The 13,583-nt window shown below is 44.8% G+C and overlaps 1 protein-coding gene and 1 long non-coding RNA gene across 13 annotated transcripts in view; both read left to right on the forward strand.

Annotated features, from left to right (window-relative positions):
- KMT2C (lysine methyltransferase 2C) overlaps positions 1-13,583 on the forward strand; it is a 286,602-nt gene that overhangs the window by 935 nt on the left and 272,084 nt on the right. For 11 of the 12 annotated variants that reach the window (XM_021079123.2, XM_085005082.1, XM_021079130.2 and 8 more), the window contains exon 2: positions 319-480. In XM_021079123.2, the coding sequence (XP_020934782.2) occupies positions 320-480 (161 nt within the window). In that variant the 5' untranslated portion in view covers position 319. Of the gene's footprint in view, positions 1-318; positions 481-13,583 lie in introns of those variants that run through there. The other variant, XM_085005088.1, reaches the window with a different exon arrangement.
- Positions 2,413-9,312, forward strand: LOC146394876 (uncharacterized). The gene is made up of 2 exons (XR_014833550.1): positions 2,413-5,733; positions 7,155-9,312. It is a non-coding gene; the product is annotated as an uncharacterized LOC146394876 (long non-coding RNA).

Raw genomic sequence — 13,583 nt, forward strand, 5'->3', positions numbered from 1 at the left:
CCGCCCCGGCCCGGCCCGGCCCGGCCCGGCCCCTCCCTCCCGCCCGCCCCGCCCGCCGCCCCCCGCCCGGCCCCTGCGCGCCGAGGTGCGCGCGCCCGCGCGTATGTGTGTGAGTGCGTGTCCTGCTCGCTCCATGTTGCCGCCTCTCCCGGTACCTGCTGCTGCTGCTCCCGGGGCTGCGGGAAATGCGAGAGGCTGAGCCGGGGAGGAGGAACCCGAGCAGCAGCGGCGGCGGCGGCCGCGGCGGCGGCGGCGGCGGCGGCGGGAGGAGCCCCCCAGGAGGAGGACCGGGATCCATGTGTCTTTCCTGGTGACTAGGATGTCGTCGGAGGAGGACAAGAGCGCGGAGCAGCCGCAGCCGCCGCCACCACCCCCCGAGGAGCCCGGAGCCCCGGCCCCGAGCCCCGCAGCCGCAGACAAAAGACCTCGGGGCCGGCCTCGCAAAGATGGCGCTTCCCCTTTCCAGAGAGCCAGAAAGAAGTAAGTTGAGTGTGAGGGAGCCAGGCCGGGAGCCAGCCGCGGCGCCGGCCCGGAGCTGTCACCGGCGCGCCCGGCCCCGCCGCCCCCGCGCGCCCCCGGCCGCCCCCGCGGGGTGGGGGTGGGGCCCGCGCCAGCCGCGCGGCTCCGGCCCGGGGCGCCCGCCCGCCCCGCGCCCCGCGCCCCGCGCCCCGCGCCCGGCCTCCCGCGGCCGCCCCGCACCTCCTTCCGCCCGGCCGGGCTCCGACGGCTCGCGCCGCCGTCACACTTTACTTTTTAGTTTGGCCCTCGCGCCGTGTTTTCTCGGAGCTTCTGGTTTTGGCGACGTTTCTGGCAGATTCCTCTTGGGCTCGCCGGGTCGTTGGCACGGCAAGCCCGGAGCTCACCTAGGCGGCCCGGGCCGGCGCGCTCCGGGACGCTCGCCGAGCTGTCAAATGCCTGGGCCAGGTGGTCTCCCGGCCCGGGCCGCTGGGCGGGAGGAAACGCACGGAGCTAGGGCTGGTTTTCTTTGTCAGCCAGCCGCTCCTTCAACTTTTCTCGCTCCCAAACCTATGCTTTCCGCCTTTAATGATAGATTAGGAAGTCCTTTGACTTCTCCCTCCGCCCCTCCCCCACCCCAGCCCCGCACCGCCCGGCGGGCGCCGAAGAGCCCAACTCCTGTGTGCTCGCCCAGCTTCGGGGGACGGCGTGCGGCAAGTTTTGGAAACGCACTCAGGGTCCCCACCCCAGGCCGAACGGGAAGGGCACGTTGGCTCAGAGACTGCAGATGGAAAGGTGGCTGAACTTAGAGCGAAGTCGCCGCTCTGAGCTGTTACCGGCTCGGGAGTCGCTTTCGTGGGCTTTCGAACGGACATTAGGGCTGAATACCCGCAGCTGTTCGATGATCAGAAACGTCTTTTTGCAGAATGCCTGTACGACAACTTTGCCTGTGAATTACGAAACCCGTTTTAGTGCGGGCGAGTCGCTCAGCGCTTGTGGCTGTTGCGGGTGCCATGGCAGGTCCGTGAATGCCTTTCGGAGTTGTAGAATGGCGTGTATTGCTTACTCATTTCATTATACGATCATCTCATTGAACGGGTGGCAGTGGAAGGGTTGCACCCGGACGCCGAGCCCGGCTATGGATAGTCTGGGGTTTTTTGTTTGTTTTGGTTTTTTTGACCGGGTGCACTCATTTAGTAATTGAGTAATTTAGTTAACGTTTGCTGATACAGAGTAAAAATAGTGTTAGCCAGGCAGGGCAGAACGGGCTTGTGGGAAGCCCATGCAGCCCTTGACTAGATGTGTGCTCTTTTTGGCTTTGCGATCCTTTTACTATGAAAATGATTCAGGGCCTTCAACTTGCCTCCATATTTTGTTACCAGCTCTGACAAATCGTGAGGGAAACAGGATGTATACATTATTACATTAGCTTCTTTGTGATACACAGTTAGGGTTTATTATGCCACTGGCATTGTAATGTTTGATATAAAGTGCCTTTGTTATTCCTACATTAACTGAAATTTGGAGAAGGAAGGTGCAGTTTGAACCTTAAATTCCTTTGCCACTTTTTAAAAATATCCTTTAAAACAACACATATCAAGCCATAGTAGGGTTTTAACTTGATTGCTTCCCATTTTCAACATTTCTTGGTTTCTTTCCTTTCTCAACATTAATTTGGGATTATTACATGTTTTAAATTTGTTTTTAAACTCTTACTCTAGAAAAAGTGGACCTATCTGTTTTTAGGCTCCTCACCCCTACACATACTAGTGTGTGTGTGTGGGTGTGTGCATGCTCACACACTTCCCCTGAGATTGAAATGAGCTCATTTGTATTAGTGCAACTCCTGGGTTCATCAGAAGAAAGATTGGTGTAGAGCATTACCACTTTATTATTTTATTTTATTTTATTTTTTTATTTTTTTGCTTTTTAGGGCTGCACCTGTGGCATATGGAGGTTCCCAGGCTAGGGGTCAAATCGGAGCTACAGCTGCTGGCCTACACCACAGCCACAACCACGAAGGGTCCGAGCTGCTTCTGCGACCTACACCGCAGCTCACAGCAACACTGGATCCTTAACCCACTGAGCGAGGCCAGGGATTGAACCCACAACCTCATGGTTCCTAGTTGGATTCGTTTCCGATGCACCACGACGGGAACTCCTATTATTTTAATTTTTATCTCACATTATGAATGAGGAAAAGGTAGCTTTCGGAGAAGTTAAAACATTTTTACAGAATGACCCTAGTCTGACAGTATAAAAACATTAACACTTTGGAAAAATGTTTAGAACATTTCTAAGAGTTGAGAGAGTTTTCTCTTTCAGATATGAAGACGAGTACATTGTTCCTTATAGGTAATTAAATCTATAGTGGTAACTTTGAAGGTTCCAAACTTTTTAGTGAATCCTTTAAAATTAGGTGTGTCTTTTGAAGGGAATGGAATCTCCTCTTGTTTTAGAAACATGTAAATGGACACATATGTGAAATGGAAAGCCAGGAGAAGGGCTGGCAATTGTGTGTCTCTGCACTGTATTAAGATACATTCAGAAAAGACCCTGTAGTTAGCTGGGTAGTGCAGATCCTGAAAGTGAAACCGATGTGTAACCAACGTGAATTAGGTTGTAAACGTTAAAATTATGTGGAATTGCGAATGCTTACCTAGGAAATGAAAATTAATATCTTTGTGGGAGGCAGTGTTTAATTGTTAATGTTATTTTGATGGTCAGTAGGGGGGTGGTTTTACGTTAAAGAAGATGCTGTTTTTTAAAAGTAGGATTTTTTTTTTCTATTTTGGGATAAAATAAAAAGGTGACTGCATTAGTAATTACACAGTCTTTGAGTATAAGTTTTTGAAATTTTAAATAGGTAAATAAGCATTTTCTTGTTTCATACATAGTGTTAGATAATTTTTATGTTTTTATCACATTTGAAAAGATTTCTAGTTACTGGTTTTACTTTAATTATTATTAATTTAAAATTATGTTTACTACCCAACGTCAAGAATTTTGAAGTGAAGCTATTGCTCTTAGGCAGAGTTTGAAACCTAGGCGTATAAAGAGGGACATGTCAGGTGGAACGGTGAAATTTGCATTTGTCCAAAAGTTCTTTTTGACAGTAAGGACTCTCTGTTTTGTGGTTATTTGGAGTAGCTCGTAATCTTTATCAGAGGTGCAGGTCTTCCCATTGCTGGAGAAGCTCCTACTCCAGGGTAGGCACATACCAAAGGTGGAGTTATTTTTCTATTAAGGTTGAGGAAATTCTTTCTGAAGCTTGGCTTTTTTTTTTTTTTTAATTTTTTAGTTTTTTGTTTTTTTCTTCCTCAGACTGTATATTCACATTACTAAGCTGGGAAGCCCAGGAAGCCTTCTGCCATGTTTCTTACCAAGTCAGCAAAGTTGATGTTAAGAGGTGGGGGTAGAGGGGGCACAGAAGCAGCAGGTGATGGGGATAGGACTTCTGAGGCACCATCCTTGACCCTTTTTGAATCACCTCTTTATACCCTGAACCACTTTCTTTTCAGAGGATAATTTCTGTTATTAAAAAGTCACCTTGAGCATTACTGTTGTAGAAAAATTAGGCACGACCAGTGATATCATACAAGGGACCAGGAAAGAATGGCTATGCTGCAGGTGACTATTACTCTTCTATATTTGTAAGGTCTCCTTCCCCATGAAAATTTCCTATTTTCATAGCTGTGAACTTGAAATACGTGAAACAAAAAAAATCTGTATTGGAGTTCCTGTCGTGGCGCAGTGGTTAACGAATCCAACTAGGAACCACGAGGTTGTGGGTTCGATCCCTGTCCTTGCTCAGTGGGTTAAGGATCTGGCGTTGCCATGAGCTGTGGTGTAGGTTGCAGACGCGGCTCGGATCCCTCGTTGCTGTGGCTCTGGCGTAGGCCGGCGGCTACAGCTCCTATTAGACCCCTAGCCTGGGAATCTCCATATGCCTCGGGAGCGGCCCTAGAAAAGGCAAAAAAAGACTAAAAAAAAAAAATTTGTATTGCATTATAATACATGTGGTTCCATAAAACAATAATTTATAGTTGAGAGATATCACTATTATTATTTGTGCTTTTTTGAGATAATGCACATTATCAGTTTTTATGATAGTTACTCTTTGCTGTTTTTCAAGAAATTAGATAAGTGAAAATTTTTGGTAATTACTGGCCTCTAGTACTTAAGGGGTACTGGAATGTTTTAATTTACTTGAAAAGCTGGTCCCAGAATGGCAGCCTCTCTTATCTGTTAGGTGGCCACATTATAGTTTGCTGTTGTTCTATTGGTCTTATTGATGAAATCTCTTGTCTTTGAGAATACGATGTTTTTAGTTTAATATACAATTTTATGTTCAGTATAATACGGTTATTAATATGTGAACTCGATAAATGGATTTCTACGTAAATTTGAAAGTATCACAGCAGTTTATTTTCCCATCTAGAAAAGTGATTTAGTACATTTTCTTATTATCTGCTCTGCCAAATTTGTAGTGAGTTTGCTGGGTGACCAGACATAACTGCTCTACCCCTCCCCTTCTGCCCCACCTTTTTGCAAAATTGCAGGTTATTCCTCAGGCCAGAATCAGATTTCTTCTGGGCAGAAAGTGATTGTCAACCTTGTATCCTTAAGCCACTTACGGTTATGACTGAGGGGGCTTCCATGAAGCCTCACTGACCTTCCGATATGAAAACGGTCAGTTTTTAGTTACAGAGAACTTTAGGTGCTCTCTGCTCTCACCTGGTGGGACAGAGCATCTGACAGCATCTGATAGAGCTTTTAATCTTTGAGACAGTGGGACTAAACATAATCTTTAGCCGATACAGAATAAACTTTCCAGTGTGTGTGTGTGTGTGTGTGTGTGTGTGTGTGTGTCCCTTGCTCCCTGCATCCCTCTATCTCTTTTGTTTCTTTCTAAAATTATTTTGGGTCATCTTTTGTTTTCAGCAAGTTGATTAATCCCTTCATCTTCTGTTTGAAAATTTTGATCACAGTTGTGCTGTAGTGCTATTTTCAAAACTCCCTGGTGGTATTAGTTCAAAAGTTATGGAGTGAAGTAGGGATGGTTTCTCTTCTCTTCGTGTTGGTGGTGGTTAATGTGAACATTTAGCAGAAAGATTAGTCTTGATTTGTAATTGGAAGTGTCAGCCTTTTTAAAGAACTTAAGAGAAGTGGGAATGACACAGCTTTTTTATACTTTCTCTAGAAAAGAGTCATGTAAAAGAAAAATTGTTTGGCTTTGCTTCTGCTATAAATTTTGTAGTGGTTGGAGTTCCTGTCGTGGCGCAGTGGTTAATGAATCCGACTAGGAACCATGAGGTTGTGGGTTCGATCCCTGGCCTTGCTCAGCGGGGTAAGGATCCGGCGTTGCCCAGAGCTGTGGTGTAGGTCGCAGACGCGGCTCGGATCCTATGTTGCTGTGGCTGTGGCGTAGGCTGGCGGCTACAGCTCCAATGTGACCCCTAGCCTGGGAACCTCCATATGCCATGGGAAGTGGCCCTAGAAAAGACAAAAAAAAAAAAAAAAAAAAAAAAAAAAATTTGTAGTGGTAGTGACTACGTATGATGCTCAAATGCTGAAATTGTTTAAGTCTAAGAAATACTTTTCTGTAACTTTTTAGATTTTGTATTTGGCACATGTTATTCACAGAGCGTATAAGTGTTAAATATATGCCGAGGTGGAGAGTCAATTCTGGAAGAAGATTGACTGTGGCCCAGAAGGGGCCGCAAAGATTGGGAGGAAGGAGTACATGGATTAGATCTCGAAGGATCCATAGGACTTAGCCACTTGGAGCGAGAAGAAAGTGAGAGGCTGTTCTGGGATGGCCGAGTGAATAGTTTTTGCAGGAAGTGTGAAAGGTGTATTTTTGGTGGAGTGTGACTAGAGCAGAAGCTTCATGTGCAGGTTGGGGCCGACCTGTGATGGCCCTTGAATGCCAGCCTAGTAAGTGTGGGCTTTATGATCCAGGGCTTATGAACTGTTTACAGGGACCATGTAGGTAGTTTCAGTGAGTTCGTAAGCTCCTGAGTGACAGCTGACCTTTAAGGCCTTGAGTTGGGGAGAAAACGGTGGATAAAAACAGCCTGGAGAAGAGTTCCTGCTGTGGTGCAGTGGGTTAAGAATCCAACTGCTGCGGTCGCTGTGGAGTGGATGTTAGATCCCTGGCCCAGGACAGTGGGTTGAAAGATCTGGCCTTGCTGTGTAGGTTGCAGCTGTGGCTTGAATTCCGTCCTTGGCCTAAGGAACTTCAATATGCTGCAGGTGCAGCCATAGAACAAGCAAGCAGGCAAGCAAACTAACAGAAACAGTCTGGAGAGTCCTAGGAGTCTATGCCTTGCTTAAGTGAAATTGAAAATTCTGGCTGATGGTTGCCAGATGAGACTGAGATGTTTGTAGAGACTCCGTTTTTTCTGCAAGGGCTGGAAATTTGGTTTTTGTTTCAAATCTCTTGATTTTAATATATAAGATTTATTTATTTATTTATTTATTTAGTCTTTGGTCTTTTTAGAGCCTAACCCGAGGCATATGGAGGTTCCCAGGCTAGGAGTCCAATTGGAGCTGTCGCTGCTGGCCTACACCGCAGCCACAGCCACGCCAGATTCGAGCTGTGTCTGCGACCTACACCACAGCTTGCAGCAGTGCCAGATCCTTAACCCGCTGAGCAAGGCCAGGGATGGAGCCCGCAACCTCATGGTTCCTAGTCGGATTCGTTTGCTCTGCGCCATAATGGGAACTCCCAATACATAAGATTTAAAACGCCATTTGGGACTGTACTTGTGGGCTAGGTCCAGTCTGTGGCCACCAGTGGACTATAGGTCTTTAGTCTCTGCTTTATGCCTAGATTATTTTATTTTTTAAATTGAGGTTTTAAAAATAGCTATTTGTCTCTTCTCCAGGGCAGGAATATTCTTCTGTTACTTTGTATTCTGTGTACGTTTTATACAGTTGAATGTAGATACTCTTAACACTTGATGATGTGATGATGGCTATTTTAGGAAAACCGTCCTGGTAACAATATGAAGGAAGGAGGTACCCAGAGACAGAGATACAGGGTGTTGCAGGTTCTGGTGTGTGGTGATCTAGATAGATTCTTCGTCGTGCTGATGGAAAGGAAGAAGTTTAGTCAGTGCAGAGGAGGAATTTTGAGTTTCTGGCTTAGGTGTCTATAAGATAGAACTGTCTGGGAGTATTTGGGGATATGGGATTAGAGTTGAGACAGATTAGGGTAGGTGATTAAAAATGTGATGGAAACATGATTACATTTGTGATGGAACACGATGGAAGATATATGAGAAAAAGAATGTGTATATATGTGTAACTGGGTCACTTTGCTGTACAGAACATTGTAAATCAGCTATAATGAAAATAAAAACATGTGATTTACCTGAGATCTCTGGGAATATGGAGAATGTGTGGAAAATAGTGAAAAGGATTAGGGTGCTTACTTACCCTTAGGTGAGGACAAAGGCACCAAGAAAGCCCGTAAAGATGAGAAAGGGAATCAGAATATATTCCTAGTACAAACAGGCCAGCATATACATGCACAGATGCTCATGGCAGCGGAGAAGGGTAGAAGACTGGTAGAGAAAAATTGGCAAGAACAAAATACCTCCCCGTGGATTACCATGTAAGTTTTTTCTTTTTCAGTCAGGGCTGAGAGATAGATCTGTGGGTACCAATATGGGAGAATGTCTATTCATCGACCTGAGGAAAAATTTACAAGAGTTGCAAGCAGTAATTGAATACTCTTACCTTGTAAAAAATACACAAGCCCGAACTCTGTATATATTTTGTGCATAGAAAATGATTTGGAAGGTTGTGTTGTAAATATTAATACATATACTTTCATATATATATACATGTGCAGTTTTTTTTTTTTTTTTTTTGGTCTTTTTGTCCTTTTAGGGCCGCACCTGCAGGACATGGAGGTTCCCAGGCTAGGGCTCTAATCAGAGCTGCAGTTGCCGGCCTTCACCACAGCCACAGCAACGCCAGATCCTTAACCCACTGAGCGAGGCCAGGGGTCAAACTGCAACCTCATGGTTCCTAGTCAGATTTGTTTCTGCTGTGCCATGATGGGAACTCCCTATACGTGTGCAGTTTTTAAAAAGTTGCTAGGGAGTTCTCTGATGGCCTAGTGGGTTGAGGCTCCTGTGTTCTCCCCGCTGTCGCTCTGGTTGCTGCTGTGGGGTGTAGGTTCAATCCCTGGCTCGCACACTGCCTGTGTGACAAAAAATAAAAACAAAATACGAAACAAAGAGAGAACCTGAAATAAACGTTGCAATTCTCATTTAAATAAATAAATAAATAGTCGCTAAATTTAAAACCATAATCTTGTTTTATAACTGAGAATACTAATTTCTAGGGATATCACTGATTCTGGAACCAAGATTACCTGCATTCAAACCTGGCTTGACTAATTATCAGCTGTTTTACTTTGGAAAGTGACTTGACTTTTTTGTGCCTCGATTGCCTCATCTGCAAAGTGGATATACTAGCACATTGAGTTTAGGATTGTTCTGAATTTATATATATGTAGAATTTTGACCATGTCTAAATACTACTGCAGGTGGTATTAAAAGAATTTGTGGTTACCGTTACTGCTGCTGTCATCGGTTATCATCAGGTGTTTGCCTGACCTTGAAGAATGTACTAAAAAGGCTGTGGCATAAAATCATGCAGAAGTTATGGGGGTAGGGGTGATACAGATTTCCGCATAGCTGTCCCTATTATAACGAGAAAAAGAAAGATTAAAAAAGCAAAGTCAGCAGAAATTTCTTTAGAACATTTCTTAAAACACATGAAAAACAAACAAAACAATTCCCTACAAGTTGTGTATATAGTAACATTATTACAAAATCATTAAAAAAATTTTTATTGGAGTTCCCAGTGTGGCACAGGGGAACAAATCTGACTAAGTTTGTGGATACGTATGAGGATACGGACCCTCAATCCCTGGCCTTGCCCAGTGGAATAAGGATCTGGCATTGCCTTGAGCTACGCACTGTGTTGGTTGCAGATAGGGCTCAGATCCCCCGTGGCTGGGGCTGTGGTGTAGGTGGGTAGCTGCAGCTTCATTTGGTTCTCTAGCCTGGGAACTACCGTATGCCAGGGTGCGGCCCCAAAAAGAAAAAAAAATTTATCAGCCAAACTTAGGAATGTTGTCATAGTTATCGTTTTATATTGTAGTTCTGCTGACCATGGTTTTATTAGTAGTTCTCCCTAAATAAGACTTATTAGGTTGTTTTAAAATGACTTAATGTCGGAGTTCCCTTTGTGGCTCAATGGTAAGCCAACCTGACTAGTATCCATGAGGATGCAGGTTTGATCCCTGACCTTGCTCAGTGGGTTGAGGATCTGGCATTGCCATGAGCTGTGGTGTAGGTCGCAGACGTGGCTTGGATCCTGTGTTGCTGTGCTTGTGGTGTAGGCCAGCTGCTTCAGCTCCAACTCCCTAGCCTGGGAACCTCCATATGCTGTGGATGCGGCCCTAAAAAGACAATGGACAAAAAAGTAAATAAATAAATAAAATAAAAAATAAAATGACTTATGTCTCTTTGTACTGTATCACTTTTGATCTTTATACTTCAGTGTAATCCATTTACATTGGAAACAACATAGTTAATGGTCATCGTGAAGTTTGTGTGGTTTTGTTCTTTTTAGTTTTTTTTTTTTTTTGACTGCACATGTGGCATGTGGAAGCTTCTGGGCTAGGGATTGAACCCACACCACAGCAGCGACCCAGGCTGCTGCAGTGACAGTACCAGATCCTTAACCTGCTGCGCCACAAGAGCTCTCTTGTGTGGTTTTGTTCTTCTGTTTTGGTCTTTTTAGGGCTGCCCCCATGGCATGGGAGGTTCCCAGGCTAGGGGTTGAATCAGAGCTACAGTTGCCGGCACACACCACAGCCACAGCACTGTGGGATCTGAGCCAAGTCTGTGACTTACACTACACATCATGGCAACGCTGGATCCTTGACCCACTGAGTGAGGCCAGGGATGGAACCCGCATCCTCATGGATACAAGTCGGGTTCGTTAACCGCTGACCACAACAGGAACTCCGTGGTTTTGTTCCTAATGTCATGTTTCAGTGGAACCTAGCAAAAAAACATCTTCCTTGATTTCCTGATATTTTGGATCCTAAGGACATACACTGCATGTTTGGAGTAAACACCCAGTTGCATATGAAATAACAGTATGAAACCTATTAAAGAATAACCATATTCGTTACCTTAAAACGGTTATCAATGAATTATTCTACCAGGATTTAGGCATTTGGTTAGTATGGCCAAGTTTTTCTCATGTCAGTACTTAGTTATAGAACATTAAAGCTAGATGAGAATTCCAAGAGCATTTGGTCTAACCCCTTACTTTGCAAACACTTGAGCCCCAGAGAGATTGTAGAATGCTAGCGGTCACACAGCAGGTGTCAGTTAACATGTCCAGTAACTGAAGGGGGAGAAGGTAGTTTGTTATGTTGGTGACCCCCCCCCCCCCGTGAACACTACTAGTAGTCATGCTGTTACTCACCTCCCCTGGCACCTTGTCTGTCCCAGTGGCTGACTGTCACGAGAAGGCAGCTCTCGTGCTAGTTTGGGGCCCATGTTTAAGGCCAGGGCCTTCCACTTTTGCATGCTTGGAGCGCCGTCATCATACCTTGCTGGAGAGACGGGTCGGGAGGGAGGGATCCTGAGACTTCCTAGGAAAAGAGATGCCCTGCTCTTCCAGTGTCCTAGCTGACTTCAGCCCCTCGTCAGTTTGCTTGTTGATTACAGCTACAGAACTGACCATCACTGACACTAGCAGAGGAACCAGCCAGCTGAGCCCAGCCCAGACTGGAAAATTATGAAAAAACGGAATGGTTGTTGTTTTAATTTGTTAGATTTTGCTATAATAAACCATATAGCAGGATTCTTTTTTTTTTTTTTTTTTTTTCTTTTTAGGGTCACACCCATAGCATATGGAGGTTCCCATGCTAGGAGTCCAATCGGAGCTACAACTGCTGGCCTACACCACAGCCACAGCAACGCCAGATCCAAGCTATGTCTGCAACATACACCACACCTCACGGCAATGTCAAATCCGGAACCCACTGATCGAGGCCAGGGATTGAACCCACAACCTCACAGTTCCTAGTTAGATTAGTTTTCACTGTACCACGACGGAAATTCCAAGAGATTCTTAAAAATAAGAAATATTTGAGATATAAATGATAAAAATCACTGAGTTCCCTGGTGGTTCAGAGGGTTAAGGATCCTGCACTGTCACTGCTGTGACACTGGCTTGATCCCTGGCTTGGGAACTTCTGCATGCCGTGAGTGCAGAAAAAAAAAATCATTACTGTTTTCCAGCTTATTTTTACTGAGATAGTTAAGTGAGACTAACCCCTAACTTCTGTTCCCCATTTCACTAAGGTATTTTGAAATAGAGATAGATTTTTTATTATTGGGGAATTTAAGTGGTATTTCAAAATATAGTTGTTATATTGTAGATTGGATTATAATTAGATAAGATAAAATAATTATGATTATCAGCCTTCATAAGGGTATGATTTTTACTTTGGACATACAGAGATTTCATACATGTATATATTTGGAATATCATAAACTCTGTGTCAGAATAGATGGGCTCTCTTCCTGAGCCTGGATTAGGTCTGTTTTTGTGTGATAGAAAACCCCTAAGTAACATCGACTTGAATAGGAGTGTTTATTCTCCACAGCCACACCAGATCTGAGCTGCATCTGAGACCTACTCTGCAGCTTGTGGCAATGCCGGATCCTTAACCCACTGAGCAAGGCCAGGGATTGAACCCACATCGCCACAATGTCAGGTCCTTAACCTATTGAGCTACAATGGGAACGCTGTGATAGGAACTCTTAGAATTTACTGTCTTAGAAACTTTTATAATACAGCATACCGCCGTGTTAATTACATTAACTCACGTTGTGCATTACATCCCTAGCACTTAGTTCTTTTTTGATCACCTTGATCCACCTGGCTCTCCTCAACCCCCTTCCTCTGATAACTACAAGTCTGATCTATTTTTCTGTGAGTTTCAACCCCCCCCCCCCGGAACTCCAGATTCTTTGTTTTTATAGTATTTGACCTACAACACTGTGTTAGTTCCTGGTGCACAAATAGTGATTCCCTATTTCTGTGTATTACAAAGAGACCACCACCAGAACAGATGTAGAGTGTTACTCAGTGTGGGAATGGATGTTGCAGAAGCAGGCAATCGTCTCCACGAGTTCGAGCAACCTGTTGGCTTCCATAGGTCTGGGTTTTCTAGTGTATGAGAATGATGACATGGAACCACTTGAGGTGGCAAATCGATTTCATATTGAGAGCCGACCCTAATTGATGGGTAGTGACTGCTTGTAGTGCTCTGTTGAACCCTGAGTCTCTGTTATTCAGCTTCTGCAGGGAGAGGAAGTAGTAGAAATAGTTTGGGTAAATAGGGGAGTATTAGCATGCTGCTGTTTATACACTGTCCCTGTACACTTGGCCGTTTTTCTGTGCAATTAATTGAAAATTTTAAAATCTTTTCATTGAAAATTTTTGACTATTCTGCTAACCCTTGGGCCGTCTTTATTTCTTTTTGAAAAAGATCCTAAAATTTATTCCATATTTTAAAAAGTGTGCTAATAAATGTGAGACTCAACTTGGTGCAGAATATTCTTAAAGCTGGAGAGGGGGATGTCGTACAGAAGTACTAAACTCCTCTCTATGTGTATGTCAGAATATTTAGGATATGCCGGGCGACAAACAACCTCAGTTCTCAGTGACTGCAGGCTGGAAAGGCTTATTTCTTTTTTTGCTTTTTTTGCCTTTTGGGGCTGCACCCATGGCATGTTGGAGGTTCCAGGCTAGGGTTCCAGTCGGAGCTGTAGCTGCCGGACTACACCACAGCCACAGCAACGCCAGATTCGAGCTGCATCTTCGACCTACACCACAACCACAGCTCACGGCAACACCAGATCCTTAACCAACTGAGCGAGGTGAGGGATTGAACCTGCCTCCTCATGGACGCTAGTCAGATTCGTTTCCACTGAGCCATGACGGGAACTCCTGAAAGGCTTATTTCTTGCTGGTGGTACACCTTGGTCATGGGCTGGTTTAGAAGCTTTCCG

The sequence above is a fragment of the Sus scrofa genome, chromosome 18 (genome assembly GCF_054392235.1).
Source record: "Sus scrofa isolate SSC_HxYL_T2T_F1_AM1 chromosome 18, Sscrofa_HxYL_maternal_Yorkshire_Landrace_v2.0, whole genome shotgun sequence".
NCBI lineage: Eukaryota > Metazoa > Chordata > Mammalia > Artiodactyla > Suidae > Sus > Sus scrofa.